Source organism: Hyperolius riggenbachi, chromosome 4, assembly GCF_040937935.1.
Source record: "Hyperolius riggenbachi isolate aHypRig1 chromosome 4, aHypRig1.pri, whole genome shotgun sequence".
Taxonomy (NCBI): domain Eukaryota; kingdom Metazoa; phylum Chordata; class Amphibia; order Anura; family Hyperoliidae; genus Hyperolius; species Hyperolius riggenbachi.
The window spans coordinates 447,599,497-447,626,675 of NC_090649.1; the positions used below are offsets into that span (position 1 = coordinate 447,599,497).

The 27,179-nt window shown below is 44.7% G+C and overlaps 1 protein-coding gene across 4 annotated transcripts in view; it reads left to right on the forward strand.

Annotated features, from left to right (window-relative positions):
* Positions 1-27,179, forward strand: part of DNAH8 (dynein axonemal heavy chain 8) — a 491,368-nt gene that overhangs the window by 224,784 nt on the left and 239,405 nt on the right. For all 4 annotated transcript variants that reach the window (XM_068232705.1, XM_068232706.1, XM_068232709.1 and 1 more), the window contains 6 exons: positions 2,848-3,088; positions 4,910-5,109; positions 11,114-11,267; positions 14,795-14,958; positions 16,431-16,533; positions 21,925-22,029. In XM_068232705.1, the coding sequence (XP_068088806.1) occupies positions 2,848-3,088; positions 4,910-5,109; positions 11,114-11,267; positions 14,795-14,958; positions 16,431-16,533; positions 21,925-22,029 (967 nt within the window). The remainder of the gene's footprint in view (positions 1-2,847; positions 3,089-4,909; positions 5,110-11,113; positions 11,268-14,794; positions 14,959-16,430; positions 16,534-21,924; positions 22,030-27,179) is intronic.

The window sequence follows — 27,179 nt, forward strand, 5'->3', positions numbered from 1 at the left end:
ACACCAGAGGCCAGAAAAATTTGGCATGTTGCAGCGACCTGAAAAATTCAGGATTTACTTGTATAAAATGTAAAAAAAATAAAATAAAAGTGCAATATAAATGTTCTGTGTCTAGAGCGGCTTTGCCCTGTAGGTAATCTATGGTACCAATGTCCTTCATAAAATATCAGGTTCGTCCTCAATTTTGGCATCAATTTTCCCAGAGGTCATTGTGGAGTCAATTTTATTAAAAATGATAACAATGGAAAGTTAACGATTCTGGATCTCCAGTATGCCTCTACAGGATCTTCTCAAAAAAATTAGCATAATGTGATAAAGGTTATTATTTTCTGTAATGTACTGATAAACATTAGACTTTCATATATTTTAGATTCAAATATACACAACTGAAGTAGTTTTATTGTTTTAATATTGATGATTTTGGCATACAGCTCATGAAAACCCAAATTTCCTATCTCAAAAAATTTGCATATTTCATCCGACCAATAAAAAAGTGTTTTTAAAACAAAAAAAAGTCAACCTTCAAATGATTATGTTCAGTTATGCACTCAATACTTGGTCAGGAATCCTTTTTCAGAAATGACTGCTTCAATGCGGCGTGGCATGGAGGCAATCAGCCTGTGGCACTGCTCAGGTGTTATGGAGGCCCAGGATGCTTCGATAGCGGCCTTAAGCTCATCCAGAGTGTTGGGTCTTGCGTCTCTCAACTTTCTCTTCACAATATCCCACAGATTCTCTATGGGGTTCAGGTCAGGAGAGTTGGCAGGCCAATTGAGCACAGTAATACCATGGTCAATAAACCATTTACCAGTGGTTTTGGCACTGTGAGCAGGTGCCAGGTCATGCTGAAAAATGAAATCTTCATCTCCATAAAGCTTTTCAGCACATAGAAGCATGAAGTGCTCCAAAATCTCCTGATAGCTAGCTGCATTGACCCTGCCCTTGATAAAACACAGTGGACCAACACCAGCAGCTGACATGGCACCCCAGACCATCACTGACTGTGGATACTTGACACTGGACTCCAGGCATTTTGGCATTTCCCTCTCCCCAGTCTTCCTCCAGACTCTGGCACCTTGACTAGCGAATGACATGTAAAAGTTGCTTTTATCCGAAAAAAATACTTTGGACCACTGAGCAACAGTCCAGTGCTGCTTCTCTGTAACCCAGGTCAGGCGCTTCTGCCGCTGTTTCTGGTTCAAAAGTGGGTTCATGCTTCCATCTGCTGAAAAGCTTTATGGAGATGAAGATTTCATTTTCCAGCACGACCTGGCACCTGCTCACAGTGCCAAAACCACTGGTAAATGGTTCACTGACCATGGTATTACTGTGCTCAATTGGCCTGCCAACTCCTGACCTGAACCCCATAGAGAATCTGTGAGATACTGTGAAGAGAAAGTTGAGAGACGCAAGACCCAACACTCTGGATGAGCTTAAGGCCGCTATCGAAGCATCCTGGGCCTCCATAACACCTGAGCAGTGCCACAGGCTGATTGCCTCCATGCCACGCCGCATTGAAGCAGTCATTTCTGCAAAAGGATTCCCGACCAAGTATTGAGTACATAACTGAACATAATTATTTGAAGGTTGACACTTTTTTTGTTTTAAAAACACTTTTCTTTTATTGGTCGGATGAAATATGCTAATTTTTTGAGATAGGAAATTTGGGTTTTCATGAGCTATATGCCAAAATCATCAATATTGAGGCTTCTTGCACACCAAGACGTTGTGTTAGGTGTCACGTTAAGGTCGCATAACGTGCACCTAACACAACGTATGGTGCTGCAAAAGCCGACGGTAGAGTGAGCCGCGTTCGGCGGCTCGATTCCTATAATGTCTCCCAGAGTGGCGCTGATTGGCCAGCGGGACCACGTGATGCGGAGCGAGACACTCCGCATCACGTGGTCCCGCCGGCCAAACAGCTGCCGCCAGTGCAGTGAATATTAAGTAGCCATGTGTGCGGCTACTGTAGCTGGCTCTCCCCGCCTCCTCTCCGCCCCCCACTGCGCATGTGCAAACAGTCTAACGCGGCTATAGCCGCTCCAACGCCGTAGCATGCTGCACTTTGCACCGAACGTGCAGCATTACATGTAACGCAACGTGGGCTGTGTGAACAGCCCACTTGTGTTACATTGCTGTGCGTTGGGGGAGCGTTACAGGCGCACTAACGTGCGCCTGTAACGTCTTGGTGTGTAAGCAGCCTAAAACAATAAAAGGCTTGAACTACTTCAGTTGTGTGTATTTGAATCTAAAATATATGAAAGTCTAATGTTTATCAGTACATTACAGAAAATAATGAACTTTATCACAATATGCTAATTTTTTGAGAAAATCCTGTATATGGGGTTTGGCTGCATTGGCTATATGTTTTGCCAACCTGTGTTCACTGTGTTCGAAGGAAGCAGGTTTATGTCCTAATAAACGTCTTTAATAAAAGTCACGTAAAGAACTCTAGCGATTAATACTGTTAATTTGTTCCAAAGGGTCGGGGCTGGAGGGTGCTGATGCGCGTTGGAGTGTGCTGATGAATGCATATCTACCTGTCCTCCCTCCAGCTTGCATCCAAACATCTATTCGGCAACTTCTGGACTGGCCACTAGAACGTCATGCTCACTGTGATCACATGACAGTGAGCTTGTGGTTCTAGTGGACAGAAGATGCCAGGGTGGACTGGAGTGAGAACAGGTAGATATACATTCATCGGTATTCTCTAATGCGCGCACTGCATGGGGGGTTAGGGTGCCATATTGGGGGTCGGCTAATCAGCGGGACTTACGCTTTTTTATTTACTATTATTTACAGTCCCTCCAAATATGAATAATGTAACTTTCCAATCATTGCCTATAGGTGCTATAAGCTCCCAAAAGCATTGAAAACCTGGCAGACCTACCTGGATCTTAAGAAAGCCATTGATGACTTCAGTACATCGTGCCCTCTGCTGGAAATGATGGCAGACAAAGCCATGAAGAAAAGACACTGGGATCGCATCTCAGATCTCACAGGACATCTGTTTCCTGTGGAATCCGACTCATTCCACGTACGAAACATCATGGAGGCTCCGATTCTCCAATATAAAGAAGACATTGAAGTAAGTTTTCGGTGCACAGGTTGGCGATCTCTGTTGCAGATAGTGTCTGTCTGAGATTATAACCTGGGACTCCCGGACTACAAGGTGAAAGTGCTAACCACAATGCCACCATGCTGCCCACCTACAACGGTGCCCCCTTTTTACGTGGCTTCATTATGGCGATTCAGGCATGCGACCACTGTGCAGTGAGAAGAAGGGACAGAAAGGAATTGGGCAATTTGGGTGTCTGAGGCATCTGTTGGTTAAGGTTAAGCATTTCTTGGGGGAAGAGATCAGTTAGGATTAGGCATCAGTGGAGGCGGGGTTCATGTGAGAGTAGGTTAAGTGTAAATATTAGTGTTTTTTTTACAGTGGGGGGATTTGTCAGGGATAGGTGTTTGTAGAGGGAGGGCTCGTGTAAAAACAGGGGTAAGTTAGATTTTACTATCAGCATTAAGTCAGCATTAACAGTGTACCTAAGACAAAGAAAAAAAAACATTTCATACATACCTGGGGCTTTAGCCCCCTCACGCTGATTATTCCCTCGCCGTCCTCCTCTGCTGCCTGCAGCCTCCGCAATCTGGCCCGGTAATTCGGCCTGTTGGGGCCAGTCAACCCAGACGCAGTCCAGCCGGGCGTGCTCCCCGTTGCACCTGTAATACTGCTCAGGTGCCGAACTCTCCTGGCAACTAGGGCACGTGCGCATCCGAGTTACACATGTGCATTAAGCCCCCGCCTCCCAAAGTTATTGGCCTGATTGCGGAGGCTGCAGGCAGCAGAGGAGGATGGCGAGGGACTAATCAGCGTGAAGGGGCTGGAGAAAGCCCCAGGTAAGTATAAAAAATTTTTTTCACTCCCTTTCAGGTTCACTTTAAGTAGTGGAATAGCAGTACTTTTACTGATATTCCACTCACGGCTTTCTCTGACACCCAAATTACAGCAGCACCCTTTTTCAATGTAAGTGGCAGAAGGAAGCAGAGGTGGATCAGTCGGATGAGTTAGGGTTAATCTCCATTGGGTGCTGCATCCGTTTTCAAATCTGACGTGGAAGCCATGCTGCTGTGAAGCTGCAGGCAAATTGCCACAGCCATGTCAGGCACGGCTATAGGTATTTGAATGTGTGCTACGGAAAATTGCAACACTCTGTGCAGAATCGCTCTGGCATGCAATATGGATGTCCATTTGGGGAAGCGCTGTGTGTTCCTGTGTAATGTAAATGGGCCCTTCCCTGTTCTGCACAGTATACCGTTTCCCAAGCTGGTCTGTGCACCCCTCTAACCTTGGCGGATGAGCTTTTTGTCACTAGGCCTTCTCAAAGGACTAGAGGTCATGATCTGCGCATGGAGGAAAAACGTTTAGCCATTTATTTATGAAAGGGTTCTTTACAGAGTGATTAAGATGTGGAATGCATTGCCACAGGAAGTCGTTATGGCAAATTATATACCTGCATTTAAACGGGGCTTAGATGCTTTCCTTGCAGTGAAACACATCCATGGCTACAATTACTAGGTATTGCCCAGTGATATTGATCCAGGGATTTTATCTGATTGCCATCTTGAGTCAGGAAGGAATTTTTTTTCCCTTTTGGGGCTAATTGGGCCATGCCTTGTAAGGGTTTTTCGCCTTCCTCTGGATCAACAGGGATATGTGAGGGAGCAGGCTGGTGTTGTAGTTTGTTTTCTGGTTGAACTCGATGGACGTATGTCTTTTTTTCAACCCAAATAGCTATGTAACTATGTAACCTCGTGTTTACATATCGTGTTTGAGACGGCCAGTGACAAGTCCTAATGCCCCCCACAAGCCCTGGCGTAGCAGCTAATACTGTCTGTCACACTTTTACAGGACATCTGCATATCGGCAGTGAAGGAGAAGGACATTGAGGCCAGGCTGAAACAAGTGATGGAATTTTGGAAGAATCAGTTCATAAGCTTCTCGACGTTTAAAGGGCGAGGAGAGCTGCTGATAAAAGGAGTGGAAGCAACGGATATAATGGCGGCTGCGGCTGATAGCCTGATGACTCTGGGCTCTCTGATGAATAACAGGTTCGTTCCTTCAGTCTACCATCAATAAAGAAACAGCAACAATAGCAGATTTCTTATTAATCGCCAGGCTTTGTAGCCAAACAAACGCTCATTTACTGTTAGCGAATATATCGGCTGTACATATTTGATTTTCAACACAAACTTCAGGCAGTCGTGGAAATTTGCATTTAAATGGACTCGGGAGACAGCCAAGTTATTCTGCTTTCCTCCCAGCATTCATCTTCTGCTCCTGGATTCTTCATTAGCTGCATCCCTGTATTTGCCAGTATTCTTATATTGCTGAATGGCCAGGAATGAAAGTCCAGAGAAGTTCTGTGTTCCCTGCTTTATACCAGGGCCGTGGAGTCAGTACACAAATCTTCCGACTCCGACTCTTCAGTTTATGAAACCACCGACACCTACTCCGGGTACCCAGAATGACTCCGACTCCTTAGTCTAATACTTACCAGGGCTGTGGATTTTGTACAAAAATCATCCGACTCCGACTCCTGAGTTTATAAAATCACAGACTCCGACTCCGGGTACCCAAAATTGCTCCGACTCCTCGACTCCAACTCAGACTCCACAGCCCTGCTTTATACATTGCAGCTATCTCCACACACAAGAGCATTAATGTGGTGTTACATACAGGGCTATGGAGTTGGAGCAATTTTGGTTACCTCGAGTCGGAGTTGGAGTCGGTGGTTTCATAAATTGAGGAGTCAGAGTCGGAGTTGGACGATTTTTGTACCAAATCCCTAGTTCTGGTAAGTATTACACTAAGGAATCGGAGTCGAGGATTCGGAGCCATTTTGGGTACCTGGAGTTGGAGTCGGAGGTTTCAAAAACTGAGGAGTCAGAGTTGGAGTTGGGTGATTTTTGTACCGACTCCACAGCCCTGGTTGCATAGCACAGAAGAGTAAATGGTTGGCATTCCAATCAAAAGTTAACGATCTTTATTGCTGCATATTCAATTATCTCAATGTTTCGAGACAACGATGTGTCTCTTTCTGAAGAGCAATAATGACAAAGCAAATGTGCACTTCTGGAGAGAAAGTTTGATGGTGTCTCCATGTAGCGCACATTTGCTTTATTTATTTATTTATTTATTGTATTTATAAAGCGCCAACATATAACACAGCTCAGGACATTCATTAAGGTTACAGACAATATTTATTGGTGAAATACAGCAATAAGACAATACAGGGATGCATGCAAACCAGATCACGTAGCACGGTATGAGTACAAGGCAATGCTTAGTCAGTCACTGGATGGGAGCATGGAGATTGGGCAAGTTTAGTTCACTCAGATCCATAGGATTGATGTATGGTAATGGAGGTGCGTGAACTGGTAGGAGACACAAGGAGGAGGACCCTGCCCAAAGGCTCACAATTTAGAGGGAGAGGTAGGGACATGAAAGGTAGGGGATCAGAGTTTGTCTGTGGGCTTAGAGCACCAGTGAGGGGGTTAGGTCAGAGTAAAAAGGTGTGTTTTAAGGGGCCTCTTTGAAGATGTTGAAGGAGGGAGCAGCTCTTGAGAAGTCCTGGAGTCGTGCATGGGACTAGGTGATGGGGGGGGGGGGCAGGCAAAGGTCATTGGAGGAGCAAAGTGAGCGGCTAGCTGAGTAAGGTCAGAAATGTATGTTAGGCAGGTTTTGTGGACAGATTTGCTTTGGCATTATTGTCCTTGAGAAAGAGACACATTGTGGTCTTGAAACTTTGGGATATTTGAATATGCAGCAATAAAGACAGTTAACTGTTGATTAGAGTGCCGACCATTTACTCTTCTGATCTAGTGGTTATCCAGTTACCATTGGTCTGAGCACCCAGAACTATATATGCCGCGCTCTATGGTGTGCATCACTTCCCCTAACTCTACGTGTTGCCTAGCACAGGATCATGTGACGAGAATCTGCGGCCCTATCTGGGGGCAATGCAAACAGCCTAGAGAATCATGCTGCTAGGGATTATATAAACTTTATTTTAGATGTGTAAATGTAATATACTTGCATTATGTATTCCTTACATCCTTTTTAACAAACTGGGATGTCTCAGTAGAAGTTATTGCTCTATGCTTATACTGGCAGCCAGGCCTGGATTTACATCACAGGAGCCTATAAGCACAGATATCGTGGCACCCTAGACTTCACCCTCCATGAACCTACAAAACCTCCACCGAACCGCACCGCAAGTGTGCTGGCTGTCCCAGCTGTCACTTCTCCCTTACTTCCCCTGCCCGTTATAGGTAGCTACAGGTGCCTCTTAAGATTAGGTAGCAGAGCTATCCTCAGTATTAGGTAGCTAGAGGTGCCCCTGACTGAGGGGAGATCTCATCAGTGGAATGCCAAGACCCACGTGAGTAGCCTCTTATTTACACTCTCATCAGGACTCTGCATAGGGAAGGTGGGAGGCAGTAGGGGAGGGGAATGAGCTGCCTTTCCATCATCAGGCAACTGTAGGCACGTACCTACATTGCCTTGGGGTAAAACCGGCCCTGCTGACAGCAAACTAGCTGCAGTGTGTGCTGATATTTCCTGCTTCCACTATGTACAGTAGCTGTTACTCTGTGCCTGTACTGATAGTAAACTGTGTGCAGTGTGTGCTGATCTCTGTTACCCTCAGTATGTAGTGTATAAGCTATTACTTTGTGCCTATACTGATAATAAACCAATTGCAATGTGTGCTGATCTCTGCTACCTCCAGTATGTACAGTATAAGCTGTTACTGTGTGTAAATGCACATAAATACAAATTTAGAAAAATACAGTCACATGACCAATCTGGCTTGAACTTCATATTCCAGCGAAGTGGACAATTGTGCCATTGTTTCACTTGATAGTGGCATAGCATCTTTTTCATAATTATGGACTTGGCAAAAGAGGCGTGTCTTGGACCGCCACAGCAAGCACTCACTTATCACAGGCCTGGTTCACAGGAAGTAAAAACATTATTGACCACGTGTCCTCAGGTTCTTCAGTTTAGAAATGTTTTTTTTCTGGATTCTTTCACAATTGAAAGGCCAAAACCGAAAATATTCAGTACAAACATGAAGAAGTTTGTTACAGAGTAGTACGGATATGTATCTCTACAAGGAAACAGAGAGAGAGAGAGAGAGAGAGAGATCAGGCGCCCTGTATGGTGAACTGCAAACTTTTCCGGAAGTTTGGTTCACCCCATAGTGCATCATTAGGGTCAACTTTGATCCTCTACATCACAGTCAGCAGGCACAGTGTACAGGCACAAATCAGGCTACACTCCCTCCTCGAGCCCCACCCCCCTTATAAAATGCAGGCAGCGTCAGGCATTGGACTCACTCGTGTGCCTGCCGTAATTAGAGAAGGTAGAGCTGCTGAGCAGAGACTTATAGGGGTAGCTTAGTTAGGCTCTTGTAGGCTTCTTAGCTTGCTCCTTGCTGCACCCCTCAATCGCTCTTTTGAGAGCTAATCTTGTTCTTGTGATTTTTTTATTTTTTTTTGTGTGTGTGTGTCCCACAGACACTTGTGTTGCGTAGACAGCCTTGGTAATTCCTACTGTGTGTGCCACTGCCAGGCCCAGCACATTCAGTGACTACCTGTGTGTGTGACAGGTGCACATTGTAATACCCACCACTGCATATACCTACCTGTTGTTCACTTCAGTGCACCCACCTACCTACGTGAGCGCACGCAGTGTCACTGTGCCTGTCCGGTACCTGTCTGTGTGTGACAGGTGCACATTGTAATACCCATCACTACATATACCTGCCTGTTGTTCACAGTGCACCCACCTACCTACGTGAGCGCACGCAGTTTCACTGTGCCTGTCCTGTACCTGTCTGTGTGTGACAGGTGAACATTGTAATACCCATACCTGTTGTTCACTGTGCACTCACCTATCTACGTGAGTGCACGCAGTGTGATATACCACTCTCTGCATACCTGTTAACTTCACATGTGTGACTGCACATTGTATTAGTCAAGTCAGTGCATACCTTTCACTTCACACCCCCCCCCCCCCCCCCCCCCAATATGGACAAAACAAAAGGCAGAGGCAGGCCACCTGTTAGGTCTGTTCGAGGTCGCGCTGTCGTGATTTTGTGCGGCCCTCGACCAAAGTACAGTGTTCAGAAGAAGGCACGTGCCATCAACCCCCAATATTGTCAGGACATAGTTGACTATTTAACACAGAACCAGGGCCGGGCCGAGGCATAGGCTGGAGAGGCTCCAGCCTCAGGACGCAGTGTAGGAGGAGGCGCACAATTCATTCAGCTGTCATTCCTAATTGTGTATGAAGCAGAAAGAAATAAGAAAAGGGGATACATAGCAGTGACTGCAAGCCAGATAACTAGATATTAAGGTGTTGGGGAGGCTGTGGGCCCTGTAGCCCTCTTAGTCTAACAGCAATCAGTGAGTGACAGCTGGGTTGGGAGGGGCGCACTTTGGTGTCTCAGCCTTGGGTGCTGGAGGACCTTGTCCCTGCTCTGCACAGAACACCTCATCTTTCTCAGCTTCCGCACAGAAGCGTGACATATCTTCCTCCTCCTACTCTGATTCTGGCCCCCCTCTTAACGCTCAGTCGGCCGCCACCACCAAAGTGCTATCACCCCAGGGCTCAGCGGTGTGGAAATGTTTTTGTGGGTCTGCCTCAGATGAGAGTAATGCCATCTGTACTCTCTGCCACCGTAAATTGAGCCGTGGAAAGACCAAGACCCCCGTAGGGACAACTAGCTTATGAAGGCACATAATTACAAAGCGCAAACTGCAATGGGATGACCACCTGAGGAAAAGCAGCACACAAAAGCAAAGCCACACACCGCAGTGGAAGATACCAGGCCGCAATTTTTTCTAGAAAAAAGGCGATACCTAAACTGTACCGTGATGTTGAAAGGCAAGTGGTGACATATCTGGCACACAGCGTTGAGTCAAGGGTCCACCTGACCATGGATGCCTGGTCTGCAAAGCATGCTCAGGCCTGCCCGAAGACTAAGTCAGTCCCCACACACAGCATTTCTGCCTGCACTCCGTGTGACTGCCTGCCCCACGACTAACTTGGTCCCCACACAGCATCTCTGCCTGCAGGCCGCTTGACTGCCTTCTCCGTCACCACCAACAGGGTCCAGGACTCCAGGTGGATTCCTGAATTTTTAAGGCCGCTGCTAGTAGCAGCCGCTATAATAATTTTTCTGGTGCGTGTACATGCCTGCCTAATTTTTCTGGTTGCACTGCAGCTGCAACAACAAAACAAAAGGCATGTACATGTGCCAATTCCCCTTTGTGATCATTACCTTGCCGTGGTGAAGGGGCTTCCGTATCACAATGAGGCAATGACCGACGGCTATATGAGTGTCTTGGGGGGGGGGGGGGGTTCACACCCAAGATAATAAGGTTGTTGCTTCATTGTGGGCACACCAAATTTGATCAGCTGGACAGTCACTGTTGTTTGTTGTTCTATCATTAAGCTACCACAGCCCGGCGACCATATGGGCTTGAAAACCGCCACGGCTTGCACTCTCGCCATGGTGCGCACCAGTCCATCACGGCCGTCACTACACTGTTTGCGGTGCGTTACACAGTGAGTTTGGTGTGTCAGTGTGAAGCAGAACTCTAATTACACTACCTGATTGATGTATACACATGCAAGATGTTTTAAAGCACTTTAGGTCTGCAATTTAGCATTCAATGAGATTTCTGCCCTTAAAACGCTGCTTTGCGTCAAATCCAGATTTTTCCCCGGCGTCTATCCCACTCATCCATGCAAAAACTCAGATGTTAGACCCCTTGAAACATCTTTTCCATCACTTTTGTGGCCAGCATAAGTGTTTCTAATTTTCAAAGTTCGCCTCCCCATTGAAGTCTATTGCAGTTCGCAAAAGTTTGCGCAAAACAAACTTTTGCGGAAGTTCGCTAACCCGGTTCGCGAACCTGAAATCGGAGGTTCGGGCCATCTCTACTCTTCTGTCTTTTACCCCAGTCTGGCAGGTAAGGAGTCACATCTGCCCAATCTCTTCTCTTCCATTTGTTCCTTGATTATTTTCTCTTGTTCCCCCAGGTATAACCTTCACTTTAAAGGGATGATTCACAGCTGGATCCACAACTTGAGTGTCTCGTCTGCGATTATAGAGGAATGGCTGCAGGTGCAGAATCTCTGGGTGTACCTGGAAGCCGTGTTTATGGCTGGGGACATCGCTAAGCAGTTACCGCAGGTGAGTATATACTGTATGCAGGAGTGACACTGATTAAATGTACATACAGGTGATCATTTATAAATGTTTCAGCCAGGGCCAGTTCAACGCCAAAGGCAAGGCAGCTGTTGTCTGCCCCCTAAATTTATTAATAGGAAGTCTGTAGCTGAAATTTTTTGCTTTGCAGGCAGCAATAATGACTTGATAGGTTAGATACAAAAATGTTGATTCTCAAAACAAGTCTATAAAGGATATCTGTACTATTACCAGGCCAGATACACCTCACTGGCTCAAACTCACTCAGACCACATCACAAATCCTTAAAGAGGAACTTCAGCCTAAACAAACATACTGTCATTAAGTTACATTAGTTATGTTAATTAAAATAGATAGGTAATATAATCTCTTACCCACCCTGTTTTAAAAGAACAGGCAAATGTTTGATTTCATGAGGGCAGACATCTTTTTGGTTGAAAGGAGGTGACGGAGCATGAGACACAGTTCCAACTGTCCTGTGTGCTGATCACCCCTCCCAGTTGCTAGGCAACGTGAATAACAACATAGGAAATCCCATCATGCTTTGCACAGCATCAGGGGAAAAAAGCCTGGGCAGTTTTCTTTGATGGGTGGAGCTTAGCTAAACGTACAGCTAAAAATGATGCTTTGGTAAGAAAAACAAAGTTCTGATGCTGTGAAACTGTTAAAGAAACACCAAGCCGTCTGCTGAGTAGATTTTTAGTCCGGAGGTTCGCTTTAATGTAAATGTTAAAGACCTGATAAGAAAAAAGTGTCCATGGGGAGTACTTACCTCTGGATGGGGAAGCCTCTGGATCCTAATGAGGCTTCCCCATCGTCTTCAGCTGTGGGGATCCAGCACAGACAGCCCCCGAACAGTGTGCGGCAATATTTACCTATCTGCGCTTCTTGGCGGGCAGAGTACAAGCTTCCTCTTGGGCACCGGCAGAAATAGCTGAGCCCGATTGGGTCTGCTCTACTGCACAGGCAGAAGTCGCCTTCACAGTAGAGGGGACCCGAACAGCCTCAGCTATTTCCGCTGGAGCCTGAGGGGAAGCTTGTACTTGTTGGCTGATTTTTGGGGGCTGCTAGCGCTGGATTCCAAAAGGCTGAAGAGGACAAGGGAAGCCTCATCAGGGTCCAGAGTCTTCCCCCTCCCAAGGTAAGTATTCCATAGGGGCACTTTTTTCCTTGCAGTTACTCTTTAAAAGAGGTGTGTAGCCAGTTAAAAAAAAAATATATATAATAATACTATAATAATATATAATACTGTTTTTGTGAAGCCTGGGTCTTTACAGGTTAGAACATTGTCCTGAAAATCCAGAAGAATTGCAACAATCAATACAGAACAAATCAACACAATTACTGCTTAACCGCTTCCAGACAGTGGTGATTGAAATCCACGCCCTGTTTTGATGCTGTTATTCCTGCTAGGGCATAGATTTCACATCCCCGCCATGGCGCATTCTTGCCAGTCTCGTCGCCTTTCTCCCGGCCGCAGTTCACTCGCCCTGCCGTCTCTGACGGCAGAGCTCTGTGAGCTGGTCAGGAGCCGATTTCATTGGCTCCTGACTTTGTCATCAATGTGTGCAACTCCCAATGGTTTAGGTGATAGAGACAGCAGAGGGTGTGAACTGAGGCAACGTGTGGAAATCGGCAGTGGCGGGTATGTGCAGCGATTTGTCGTTATGCACCTGTTTCTAGAACCAGCAGTCTCTGGTCCTTAAAGAAAACCTGAACTGAAAATTAAAAGTCAAAATAAACATACACAGGCCATACGTACCTCCCGTGTAGTATAGTCCTCAATCTCTTTCTCCTCTCCCGTGTCCTATTTGTCCACTGTGATCAAGGGAATTCTCCGTCCTCCATTTTGAAAATGGCCATTACCCCATAACAGCTTCCTGGTCAGCACACTGTTAAACTGCAACATCGCCCACTTGAGCCCTAGGGAAACATGGACATTACCGGCCACATCAGTTGTCCGCTCAGCTATAACTGACATCAACTGATATATAACCGACAGCAACTGATATATTTCAGTTCTTACAAAATGTTGTCAGAACTGGAAGGGATCATTGTCAGAAGAAAATGGTGAGCTTCTGAGAGGAACTGATGGCAAGGAAACTATTTAATGTTCATTTGAAGTTACTTCATGTGTTTATTTTAAATAATTTTACTCAGTACAGGCTCCCTTTAAGGGGGCAGAGACCGCTGGTACTGAAGTGGTTAATTAGCTAATAAACAGTACCTGCCATTCATTGTTATGCTATTCAGGCAACCTTTGATATGTTAATCAGTAGTGTCCATTTAGATGTTAAAATTATAATTCATCCATACCTTAAAGGGAACTTAAAGGATACCTGAAGTGACATTTGACATGATGAGGTTGACACGGGTATGTACAGTGCCTAGCACACAAATAACTATGCTGTATTGCTTTTTTTCTTTTTCTGCCTGAAAGAGTTAAATATCAGGTATGTAAGTGGCTGTCTCAGTCCTGACTCAGACAGGAAGTGACTACATTGTGACCCTTACTGATAAGTAATTCCAACTATAAAACACTTTCCTAGCAGAAAATGGCTTCTGAGAGCAATAAAGAGGTAAAAAGGGGGATTTCTTATCAGTGAGGGAATCAGGACTGATCCTGTGTCTCTAATACTTTTAGACACAAACAGCCCCTTAACAAGCATGCAGATCAGGTGTTCTGACTGAAGTCAGACTCGATTTGGCTGCATACTTGTTTCAGGTGTTTTCGATTCGCCACCACTGCAGCCACAGGACTGACAAGATACCGGTATGGTTTAAAAGGAAACATCCATATCCCGCTCAGTTAAGGTTCCCTCTAATGGAATTGTCAGATATATATATATATATATATATATATATATATATATATATATATATATATATATATATATATATATATATATATATATATATATATATATATGAATTCATATGAAAGCACAGTCTGCTAAGAATAGTTTCCTGGTGCTCCCTCAAGCAGCTGTCACACACTGACATCTGCCTGGTTTGTCTGTGCCTAAAAACTTCCCTGGTTTCGCCTGTGAGATTGATGTCAGTGCAGACATCCCTCTTCCTCTTCATCAAGCAAGTAATTGGACACATCAGATTTGATCAGCATTTGCTTTGATCCCCCGATGTAATGAGGAGCCTCTTGCTTCTTCTCCCCCTCCTCTCTTTATAGCTAATTCAAACTTGCCCAACCTGTCCGAGAGCTGCCAGCTGACGCATGGCCAGAACCAGTGTCTGTACTTGAGAAAGGGGGAGACCCCGAAACGTGTGTTTGGCTACTTATTGAATAAACAACAGTTTAAATTGCCTTTTGAGGGCCTCCTTCTACTTGTTTGGATTACTTCTATGAGTGGAAGTGGTGAGCCACTGAGGGATTGAGCACCGGCGGACCAGGCTGTTTGCCCTGGGAGAATGACTGCTCCAGCAACTGTTTGAATCCAATGTCTGTACTAGCTCTGATTTCTGACTAGAGTCAATTTCTTTGCCTTGATCTGCAGGAAGCCAAACGTTTCAAGAACATAGACAAGACGTGGGAGAAGATGATGCAGCGGGCTCACGACTTTTCCAATGTGGTCCGGTGCTGTGCGGGGGATGAGACTATGCAGCAGCTCCTGCCCCACCTCCGCGAACAGCTAGAGGTCTGCCAGAAGTCCCTGACCGGGTATGTGCTGGAGGAGAAGACACCTGCCTCTCTACTGTTCATTATGAATCCTCAGTGAATTTGTTTACATTGCGTGTCTTTACCATAGTAACTGCATTTATAGTGACAACAGCTGTAAGGAAAGATAATTCCATTCAGGCTAGCTGTATAGACTGCAGAAATGTTAGTAAATTTAACCATTTCAGCCCGCAGGTTGTTTTCACCTTATGGACGAGAGGAATTTTCACATTTCAGCGCTCCTCCCATTTATTCACCAATAATTTTATCACTACTTATCCCAACCAAATGATCTATACCTTGTTTATTTTGCCACCAGGTAATCTTTCTTTGGGTGGTACATTATGCAAAGTATTATTTTATTGTAAATGCATTTTAATGGAAATTATAAAAAAAAGCCCCCCTCCCCCATTAGTGGCACCTTCTTCCATAATAAAAAGTAGCCAAAACAGGTAGCCTTCTAGTATAGGTAGGTAGCCAAAGGAGCACCGTCGGTATAAGTAGCCATTCCCAGTATAGGGGGACCCCATTTAGGTAGCCAAGCTTCCCAGTTCCTCCTACAGCCCACTGTGCTATTCCAAAGTCCCTCTTTATCTTTTCGCCACGCTTTCAGGCGTAGACACACAAGTAACCTTAGCTCTTGCATGGCTTTTTCGGTCCGTACACAAGCGCTTCATTCTACTGGCCATGCAGGAGCCTTTCTCATGCATGTGGAGTCTGTATGGTCTTGTCTACGCAGGGGCATATCTACATTAAGCTGGGTCTCCCTGCAGAGACATGTCAGCTGCTCCCCGCCCCCGAGTGTTTAGCTGACCTTTATCACAGGGCTGCTCCTGTAGGTAATGCAGAGCGGCGGCAGAGTGTTGTACATTACCTACTGCCGGCGACATGACAGGCCCTCATTAATTCACTTCAGTGCAGCTCATTGCCGCTCCGTGCAGCCAATCACCATGTGGGTTCCATCCCTGTCATATGACAGTCAAAGACTGGAGCTGCATGGAGATTGGCTGCACGGTGTCACGATGAGCTGCACTGAAGAGGATTGTAGAGAACCTGTCATGCTGCCGGCAGCAGGTAATGTATAGCGCTCTGCTGCTGTTCTGCATTAGATAGAGTAGTGGGCTGGGCCTGCAAACACCCACCCCCTTGCGGGGGCTATTGCTCCGCCCCTGTGTCCATGACCACTCCTAGGTAAAAGAACGTTATGCGACCCACTACCAAGGTCATAATATAACTTTTTATCCACTTCAGATGACCCAATTCTGGGAAATAGGACAGAGAAATGGAGCAGTTCGCTAGGACAGCCAATCAAAACCAAGAAAATTAATGAAGCAGATTGGCTGCCCTGCCCCCCCCCCCCCCCCCTTACTTTCCTTCTAGTGTTCCTTGTGCCTGTCTTTTTTAAATTGGACTCACTGGTTTTCAAAGCACATAAACAGTTACTATACTGTTGGCTATTTTCTTTCTTCTTTCAGATATTTAGAGAAAAAGAGGCTTGTGTTCCCCAGATTCTTCTTTGTGTCAGATCCTGTGCTTCTGGAAATACTTGGAAAAGCCAGCGATTCCCACTCCATACAGGTAGAACTTGGTCACCGTGACCGCAAAGCTGTAAATAACAGTAACACAGGACAAGGATCAGCACTCTGAACATTGCCATCAGACATCATCTCCTTGTTTTATCTATCAGAAAATCACCAGGAAACACTTCATGAAAAGCATTAGCCAGAAAATGGACCATGAGGGAGTTGTGGGCTTATGTTAGGGAGGAAGAAGAGTGGCAGAACACTTCCTTTCTATCTGTTGCTGCAATTAGATGATAGTGGGTTCAATTCACTATTCATTACTGCATACGGTAAAGCAGAAAACAACTGATTTTACCAAACATCTTGTCAAAGGCTAATTCACTAAAGCTTTTTCCGCATAAATGTCAATTCACAAAGATTAGAGCATGCAGTAAAACAAGTGAGATGTTCAATATCTCCAGCCTGGTGCTGTCAGTAACTAATAACAAGCAGCCATTTGGTTAAATTGACAGACAAAGGAGCCAGCCCAGCTGTGCTACTCACTAAATTTGATCCGATGCACTGGTGAATGGGACATGACAAAGTAACAAAACACAGATGGAGGAGAAAGGCACCTTCAAAAAAGGTTTCCCCATATTCCTTTAGAGGTGCAGGGGAAAGGCTGATTTACAAGTTTCAGTAGAAACTAGAGAAGGCATGCAGTCTAAAGGTCTAAACTTGCGTAGGAACCGCTCTGGGCAGAGCACTTGTAGGAGAAGAATTAGCACACCTCTGACCAGAAGTGGGAGAACATCATTGTGTCGAGAGCCAAAAAAGAGCTCCTGTGCCTGGTGGAGTCCTAGTCCTGAAGTGATGGCACATTGGGAGTAGGTTGTGGTAGCGGTTTCCGGGGTGGAAGTGATCTTTAGCAATACTGGCAGCTCTGTATAGCAGTCTGAATGGTACAGGAGATCTAGAGATCCAGCGGTGGCTGGATAGTGTAATGGTTAAGGGCTCTGCCTCTGACACAGGCGACCTGGGTTCGAATCTTGGCTCTACCTGTTCAGTAAGCCAGCACCTATTCAGTAGGAGACCTTGGGCAAGACTCCCTAACGCTGCTACTGCCTATAGAGCGCGTCCTAGTGGCTGCAGCTCTGGCGCTTTGAGTCCGCCAGGAGAAAAGCGCGATATAAATGTTCTGTGTTTTGTTTGTTTGAGACGGGAGGGGGCAAAGATAGGTGACCAAATACAACCCTGGGGAGCGCTTGTGCTGGTGGTTTGCACTTGAGAGGTAAAGGTGTCGAGCTTCACCACTTGGATATTGTAAGGAAGTCCTTCAGCCATGTGCAGAGGGTGGGATGCAAGTTGAGTTATATCAGCTTATCATGTAGGATATTTGGGCTGATGGTGTTGAAGACGGAGCTGAAGTCAAGGAGGAGAATCCTTAGTAACTCACTCACTCTGAACATATATGTGGCAGTTTTATGGGTGCCTATTATCATCAATAACCTTCAGTTAAGACCAGCTTTGGTATGACACTTCTGATTATAGTTTATCAGAAGCACATAAAAGAGGAAAATGTTCAGAGTTAGTAAGGAAAAGTTCTGAGAACAGCTGATGGAGAGCTTTGTATGAGATGGTGAGGAGCTTGAATTGGATTATCTGGATAACTGGGAACTTCATGAGAGACTGGAGAGTCCAATGAGACCAGCAGGAGAGTTCAGTAGGAACTGTAGAGGTGCCAGTCTGATTTTTGGGCAGGTTGGAAGATGCAGTAGCCAAAATGGGAAATGAGTAGAGCATGTCTGTGGGCCTACCAGGAGTGCCTGTATACAGACGCTGGCTCATCTAGTGCAGATGTGTAAAGGAGTTCAGTGAGAATGAATCGCAGTAGTGGAAATGCATCAGTACCGGTTCTTGTATACATGGGCTTGTGGCAGGAAGACAGGCTGTTTTTGTGCACTTCTGTGTAGTTTAGTCTTCTTGTTCGAAGAAGGGATGAATTTGGGAAATATTTTTGAAATGGAAATAGCAAGAGGTTGTTTTTAAAGTAATAGGTAGCTTTCACCTACCTAGAGGAGTTAGTATTGGATTAAGTGGCACCGACTTTCATCAGATTGCATAAAATTATTGAATCGGACCATAACCCTAACCCATGTGAAGGTACAGAGGCGCCAAAAGGATAAAAACCGATAAAATGTTTAAAATATTCCAGTGGCGGCGGTGGACCAACCACTCAGAAACAGACTTGATACTGTCGTAAGTAACAAAGGAAGCAATTTATTCACATACTCCACGAACAATAGCAGCAACGCGTTTCACGGGCACAATCCCGCTTCATCAGGCATTAAACAACGGGAGTATCATACTGTAAAAATGACAGAGATGAGGGCATGTCAGAGTGCTATTCAGTGTAAAGCAATAATAGACATTAACATTATATATAGAGGGGGGGGGGGGGAAGGATTTATTGACAGGAGGTAAATAGGGGGGCGAACGTGTATAGTTGAAAAACCATTGTGTAGTGAAATATACTAAAATATACTAAATACCTTGCAAGAAGGGTGCCGGAGTAGCATATATTATAGTACTTGACACATTGATCAAAAAAAAACATGCAGCATAACAGGGGATAATAAAGATTAAATTTACTCACCAACTGTACATCTGAGACACGCTTGGCACCTCTGTGTCAATGTGCCGGCGTGTGGTCTTTAAATAGCTAGTTTGCGTGTGTATGGGGGTCGGGCTGGCGTGCGACCCCCATACATGCATGTTTTTTTTGATCAATGTGTCAAGTACTATAATATATGCTACTCCGGCACCCTTCTTGCAAGGTATTTAGTATATTTTAGTATATTTCACTACACAATGGTTTTTCAACTATACACGTTCGCCCCCCTATTTACCTCCTGTCAATAAATCCTTCCCCCCCCCCCCCCTGCACTCAGTATAATAACTCTCTTCACTTATTTCCTAAGTCTAATAGTATATGTCCCCAGCTCTATACCCTCTAAATACCACTTACCACATAAGCCATTATTAACTTCAATTTCGTATGTACTATACTAAAAACGGCACCATTTATACATTGTCCTCCACCTCACACATTGTCCTCCACCTTATCTTTTATACCCACTACTAAATGTAAGAATCATCATCCACCCCAGCTCACTATACCCACCTATACTTTACGTGACTCTCTATATATAATGTTAATGTCTATTATTGCTTTACACTGAATAGCACTCTGACATGCCCTCATCTCTGTCATTTTTACAGTATGATACTCCCGTTGTTTAATGCCTGATGAAGCGGGATTGTGCCCGTGAAACGCGTTGCTGCTATTGTTCGTGGAGTATGTGAATAAATTGCTTCCTTTGTTACTTACGACAGTATCAAGTCTGTTTCTGAGTGGTTGGTCCACCGCCGCCACTGGAATATTTTAAACATTTTATCGGTTTTTATCCTTTTGGCGCCTCTGTACCTTCACTTATCAAATATTCCACCCTCGGTGGAAGGGTGATAAACCCCTTTTCTTCTTCAGAGAGCGACATCTTAATCCTGAGTGGGGACAGGTCTAATCTCCCCACCTGCCTATACAGTGGTTGCCTTGGTGGTAACCCACGTTTGTGAGTATAATACTTACTTGCTAATTTTTCACCTTGATCCAATACATACTACACTATACTGGGCTCTCGGTATCTCTGCTTTATAACCCTAACCCATGTTAACTATTGATTAACATGAGTTTTCAGTTTAAATGCGTTTTCTCTACAGAAAATGCACATGAAAAAAGACAAGTATGACCCCTGCCAGGGGCATAGCAATAGGGGTTGCAGAGGTTGCGACGGCATCGGGGCCCCGAAGGGCCCTCCCTCAACTGCAGTGCTCATAATAATTACTTTTATAGATACTTTGAATAGTAGTAATCATTAACAAACTATGTCCCATTCCCTTCTTACACCTCTGACACTGTAGATGCCATTGGCAGGTTTTGGTGCGCCGTAATAATTGTTATGTAATATGTATTGAGTGTTTGGGGGTGCCCAATGTAAAACTTGCATTGGGGCCCACAGCTCCGTAGCTACGCCACTGACCCCTGCCTCAGATATACAACAAGGAAGTTTCACAGAGATTCGGTTCCTGCAGGATCATTACACATAGAACACCTACTTTCTGACACAGCTGAGGCCACAAACATTGTTTTATCCACATAAAGGATCACTATCACGGAAAAAGTATGCAGTTAAAATCTGACAGAACCAACAGGTTTTGAGCCAGTCCATGTCCTCACGGGGGATTCTCAGGGTTTTCTTTGTTTTCAACAGCATTTCCTGAACAGCAGTTGCAAAGTCTAACTGACAAAATAGTGTGTAAGGCCCCGTTCACACTGCACGCGTTCCCATCCGCGTTTCGGGAACGCGTGCAGGAGGCAGACACGCACGACATTAGGCAGTGCATAGACTGTATGCGGAACAGACAAGTACGGTCCGGGAACGCATGCTGCACGCATTTTTTGCAGAAACGCGCGGCTGACCCATTCACTTCAGTGAATAGGATCAGCCACACAACGCATAGAAATGCGGATGGCGTGCGTTCATATGCGTTGCGTTCCGAACGCACGGCCGTCCGCATTTGCTAATGTGAACGTGGCCTAAGTGAGTAGGGAGGCTGTCTGGTAATCTTACTAATTTGGCAGTTAAAATACTGCTCAGGAAATGCTAATCTCTTTTTATCCCTTTCCTGCTCTCAGATACCATTTTCTGCTAGGAAAGTGTTTTATAGTTGTCATTTCTTATCAGTGAGGGTCACACTATAGTCTAACCCAGTCCTGATTTAGACAGGAGCTGCCACTTACAAACCTGATATTTAACTCTTTCAGCCTAGTTATTTGTGTGCTAGGCACTGTACATACACATGTCTATCTCATCATGTCACATGTCACCTCGGGTATCCTTTAAAAGAAAATAAATATGGCAACCTCCATATACCTCTCACTTTAGTTGTCCTTTAACCTATTGCCGACCACGTCACGCCGATGGGCGTGGCCACGACGGCAGCCCCAGGACTGCCTAACGTCGATTGGCATAAAATCATGGGGCTTGCTTTTGCAGGAGATTCTCCTCTTGATAGACTCCGCTCCGCCCCGCCTTCAGTCTCCCAGCGGTCGCTTGCCGCTGGGAGACTGTTAGATGGCGAAACCAATGCCTATTTACCATGTACAGTGCTGCGATCTAAGGCAGCACAGCGTGTGAGACGGCTGTCCCCTCTGTAGGCAGGGACGTGATCGGCTGTCATAGGCTGAGGCTTATGACAGCTAATCACGCTCATTGGCTGGCGGGGAGGTAGGAAAGGGGAACAGTTTAGGGGGGGTCAACACTGTGGTCCTCAGGCTGCCTATAGCATGCCTATTTATCCCAGGCTGGCAATAACTGATCTCCATGTTGTTCTGCTTTGATTCCAGCCTCACCTTCCAGCATTGTCTGACAATATTAATGAGGTGGAGTTCTCCGTAAAGGATTATGATCGAGTATTATCTGTTGTATCTCGAGAAGGAGAAAGAATTCAGGTAACAAAAGCAGTATACACAGTGGACTGATACACTGCAAGGCTTTTGGAGATACTTTTATAACCCTTTCCAGCTTTATGCAAGTCAGCACTTCTTCATCGAAGGTCTTCTGAGAGCTCATTTGTGCGAGGCATCATTCACACCAGGCAATGCTTCTTGGGAAAAGCAAACCCAAAACTGGTGTGTGTTTTTTATAGGGCAGTAGAGTTGGGCGAACAGTTTGGCTGTGTTAGCCGAACTGCTGCCGAACTGTTCGGCTGCCCAAGCTGTCATTTATCTGTGGCTCTTACTACTTCCGGGTCGCAATGACCCGGAGTAGTACGTCTGCGCTGGCCCGGCGGAGCGCGTCCTAGATCGCGCTCCCGTTGCCGGGCACTCTCTGCGCATGTGTGTGACGTCATGAGTGACGTCACACACATGCGCAGAGAGTGCCCGGCAACGGGAGCGCGATCTAGGACGCGCTCCGCCGGGCCAGCGCAGACGTACTACTCCGGGTCATTGCGACCCGGAAGTAGTAAGAGCCACAGATAAATGACAGCTTGGGCAGCCGAACAGTTCGGCTGCAGTTCGGCTAACACAGCCGAACTGTTCGCCCAACTGTATAGGGCAGCTGTAACCAACACCTCCCAATCTCATCTCATTGAATGGACTCCACTTGGTTCACTCCAATTAGCTCCTGGAAATGTCATTAGTCTAGGGTTTCACATACTTTTCCACCTGCACTGTGAGTGTTTACATGGTGTGTTCAATAAGAACATGGAAACATGTAATTATTTGTGTGGTATTAGTTGAAGCAGACTGTGATTGTCTATTGTTGTGACTTAGATAAAGATCAGATCACATTTTATGACCAATTTCTGCATAAATCCATATAATTCCAAAGGATTCACATACTTTTTATTGTTAATGTATATTTATTCCAGATCTCTTATTTTCTCCAAGCTGTTTATGATTGGTCTGTAGAGTAAAAGTAGATAAAAGATAGATCACTCTTTGATCGAAAATCTGAGGTATCTATTGCTGCCACACACTGCAAATAGATGTTTAGTAGATTTCAGCATGAAATCTGTTAAAAATCTATAGGACCACTGCTACCATTGTTTCCGCTTTGTTCCCCCAAGGGCCCCCCATGTCTTCCCCAATTGATAGTGCTTCTCTTGGACCCCTGCAGAGTGTTGCTGACAGTGGAATGCCCTCTGGTGTGCTCTCTCCAGTCTGTGCCCTTATACTGTCATCTCCCCAATGCCTCTACTCTGTGGCTCGGCGGCCTGTATGTACTCACAGGGAGTGCTGTGTGTGTCCTACTGCCCCATATATTCTACAAAGGCCCAAGGGAGCACTATAGCTTAGACCTGGGGGGCCTGTTACCAGTGCTGGGGCCCCGCTTTGCCCCTGCCCTACTTTAGCTTGGTGGGGTCTCTTACCAGCTCTGGGGCCCCTCTGTGCCCCTGCCCTTCTTACTTTCAACCAACTGTAAATTTGTTGTCTGGAGCAATCCATAATGTTTTATTTGGTCTGGAAATCAATAAAAATTATGAACAGGCAGCCATATGGGGGCATCGTTTCGTGAAAGTGCACATTAACTCCCCTCTGATTCTCACACAGACCATTCATTCAATCCAATCTGATGGGAATTTAGGTCATGTGCACTTAGCAATAGCCTAATAACCTGGTTGCAATAATTGTAATGTATATATATATATTAGCAATTGTCTCTACACTGTCCAGTTATTGCTTTTTTTCCCCTTTTCTTTTCATCCAACTCAGCTCTTGTATCATATGCCCATTTAATACAAGCTTCACTGCAGCCCTCTTGGGTCGGGTTATTTTGCACCATAGTTAGTTTACCATTTTATAAATGAAACCTTTATTTGTTCATCAACTTTAAAAGAAGAAAGTATAATACTGCAAAAAAAAAAAAAAAAAAAAATTAACAATAGTCCACTCTAATGAATTAATAAAGTTGTAAACAATTCTGCCTACGTAATATTCCTAAGCCTAGCAGTTAGATAGGCCTTTAAGTTGTTCGATAACCCCTTCAAGTATGCTCCATACGATACAAAAATTTGAGTTAGAACCATCCATACTCCGATACTCTTCATAACTTACCTGTCCAGTTACTACAAACATTGCTGCAGTCAGGTATTGGCCTCTTTAACCTTATAAATCTTTATTTATTTTTTTGAAAATAAACTTTTATTGAGTCTTCAATAAAACATGTAACAATAATTAATACAAAGTAATTATACATTTGTAGACAATGTAGTACAGGCCAAAGGTACATATCCATTCAATTGCAATGTAAATAAGTATCTTGGTATATAGACTCATTTTTAGCTACCGAAACATAGGTAGCAGTTTTTAAACAGAAAAGAGAAGGATAGGGGAAAAAAAGAGGGGGGGGGGGGGGGAGAGATATGAAAAGTATATAGAAGAGATAAGGGTGAGACCTAGTCCCCGAGCTCCACAGGCCCAGTCATTCACGCCGTCATTCGATTGTAGAGTGGTGGATTTTTATGGAATGTCAAGATTATGAGTTTATCTAGTGGGAGTAGGAGTTAGAAGTTCATCCAATGTATCTTGGTCTGTGAGTTCATCTCGTTTATCTATCCAGCAGGCCCAGGTCTCAAGATATTTGTAATTTCTGTTTTGGGAGGAATGGACTATTTCTTCCATTTGCATTATATGATTAATTGTCTTTATCAGTTCAGGTAATTGTGGGGCATTGTTTGATTTCCAGTGTTTTGCAATCAATTGTCTGGCAGCTATCAGAATATGTCTAAGGAAGGATTTTTTAGCTACTGCTATAGATCCTGGAATACATGATAGTAATGCAATTTTCAGAGTTGGAGTTTTGGGGGTACCTGTGATTTTGGAATATAGCCTGAAAGTCAGAAACCAAAAGTCTTTTATTACTTTGCAGTCCCACCACATATGCAAGTACATGCCTTGTGTAGTGTGGCATCTCCAGCAAAGATTTGAGATTTCTGGATTAAATTTGTGAAGTAGGGCTGGATATCTGTACCATCTAGCGAAGATTTTATAGTTCCTTTCTTGTGCTAGTGAGGCAAGAGACGTCTTATGTGTTAGGGTACAGATTTTATCCCAATCATCGGGAGTGATAGTGATATGAAGATTGGATTCCCATTTAGTGATGAGAGGTATAGCTGCTCCTTTAGTAAGTGAAAGAAGCACTACTTGGTACACTTGAGGCAGAGTATGTTCTTGCGGTTCAGTGTGAGTGCAAAGTAATTCAAATGGAGTGAGTCTCCTTTGGATATGAGTTTTAGGCTGGAGTGATCTATAAAAGCTAGATATTTGTCTCTGAAAAATCCAAGTGAATTTTGGTAAAGTGGTTGTAGAGTCTAGGTCTTCAGGGATAGGTAAAGTACCCGAAGTATTGATGTGCCTAACTTGCGGCCACTGTTCTCTAGTCAAATGAAGGATATGTGGGTTGTGGACGCCTGTTGGGAATTCTGGGTTGTCGAGAAGGGCCGTTAAAGGGCTTGGGACAGTTGAGACATGATAATGTGTGATTAGTTTGTCCCAGTATTGGAGAGTTATATTTGCTGACCAAGATATGGTATCTGGGTGAGGGCGTAGATTTTTGGGTATCCAAGGGTATGCTCTGGGAGGTCACTGATATGTTTTTCTAGAGTAACTCATTGTTTATGAGAGCTATTTTGGAACCAGTCTATTATTTGTGTCAATATAGCAGCTTTGTGATATCGTGTCAGGTCTGGTAGGCCCATGCCGCCGTCATCTTTAGGTGCACATAAAAGAGAGTATTTAATCCTAGGTTGCTTAGTTGCCCAGACAAATTGTATGATCTTAGATTTTAGGTGCTTAAAAAGGGATCCAGGTATTATAAGGGGCAGACCCAAACACACACAAGAGACGGCACACCAATGGCTGCAAACAAATTTGCTGTATTGGATCAAGTACACTACATGTTACGGATCTTTACATCCTTCCTCAGGTGTCAAACAGCAAATGAAACATACACCATTATATATCATCAGGAGAGCAACCACACCCATCATGGCTAACTCCACCCTCTCCCATGATCACCAATGTCCATCTCTCACAAAAGTCTTTGCGGTCATCTGGCACTCCCACAGGCTACCACTAATACATAAACACTGACCGTCATAAAGGCACTTCCACCGATGGACTGCCACTACTCCACCTAAAAAATGACATACAAAATAGATAACATGTATACTGGCCACATTATAACAGCGTCTTGGAATTGTGCAAACATCTTCTATAAAAAGCATTTGAGAGGTAACCTCTCGTTCATACCTCTCGGGGCTACTACATCCAACATATGTATCCATCTGGATTCCTTTTGTTTAAGTAATTTCTCTAAATCACCCCCTCTATTCGATGGATTTAGTGCCTCAAGAACACACCATCTCAGCTGTGCTGCGTTGTGTCCCATAGCAGCAAAGTGTCTTGCTACCGAGGGCCAGATGACCGCAAAGACTTTTGTGAGAGATGGACATTGGTGATCATGGGAGAGGGTGGAGTTAGCCATGATGGGTGTGGTTGCTCTCCTGATGATATATAATGGTGTATGTTTCATTTGCTGTTTGACACCTGAGGAAGGATGTAAAGATCCGTAACATGTAGTGTACTTGATCCAATACAGCAAATTTGTTTGCAGCCATTGGTGTGCCGTCTCTTGTGTGTGTTTGGGTACTACCTAAAGCCGTGGGAGCAATCCGGCTGGGACAAGGCACCGGCATCAGTCACAGGCCAGGTTGACCTGTGAGACGCGCTCTCTGGGCATCTATAGTGTGTGATTATAAGGGGCAGAGTTTGGAAGAGGTAAAGCAAGCGAGGGAGTGCATTCATTTTTATCATATTTAGTCTACCGGCCCATGAGATGTATAAGGTGCGCCATCTTTCCATGTCTTGTAAAATTTTGTGTATCAATGGAGGGTAGTTAAGCTGATAAAGATTAGTTGGGGTTGGAGAGATATTTACGCCTAGATATTTAATAGAGGTTTGTCGAGTGACAAATGGGAAAGATTGATTAATAATTCTAATTTGGGAGGCGTTCAGATTAATTGGAAGGAGTTCTGATTTGGTAGAGTTTACTTTGAAATTGCTTAATTTGCTAAATCTATTCATTTCAGTCATTA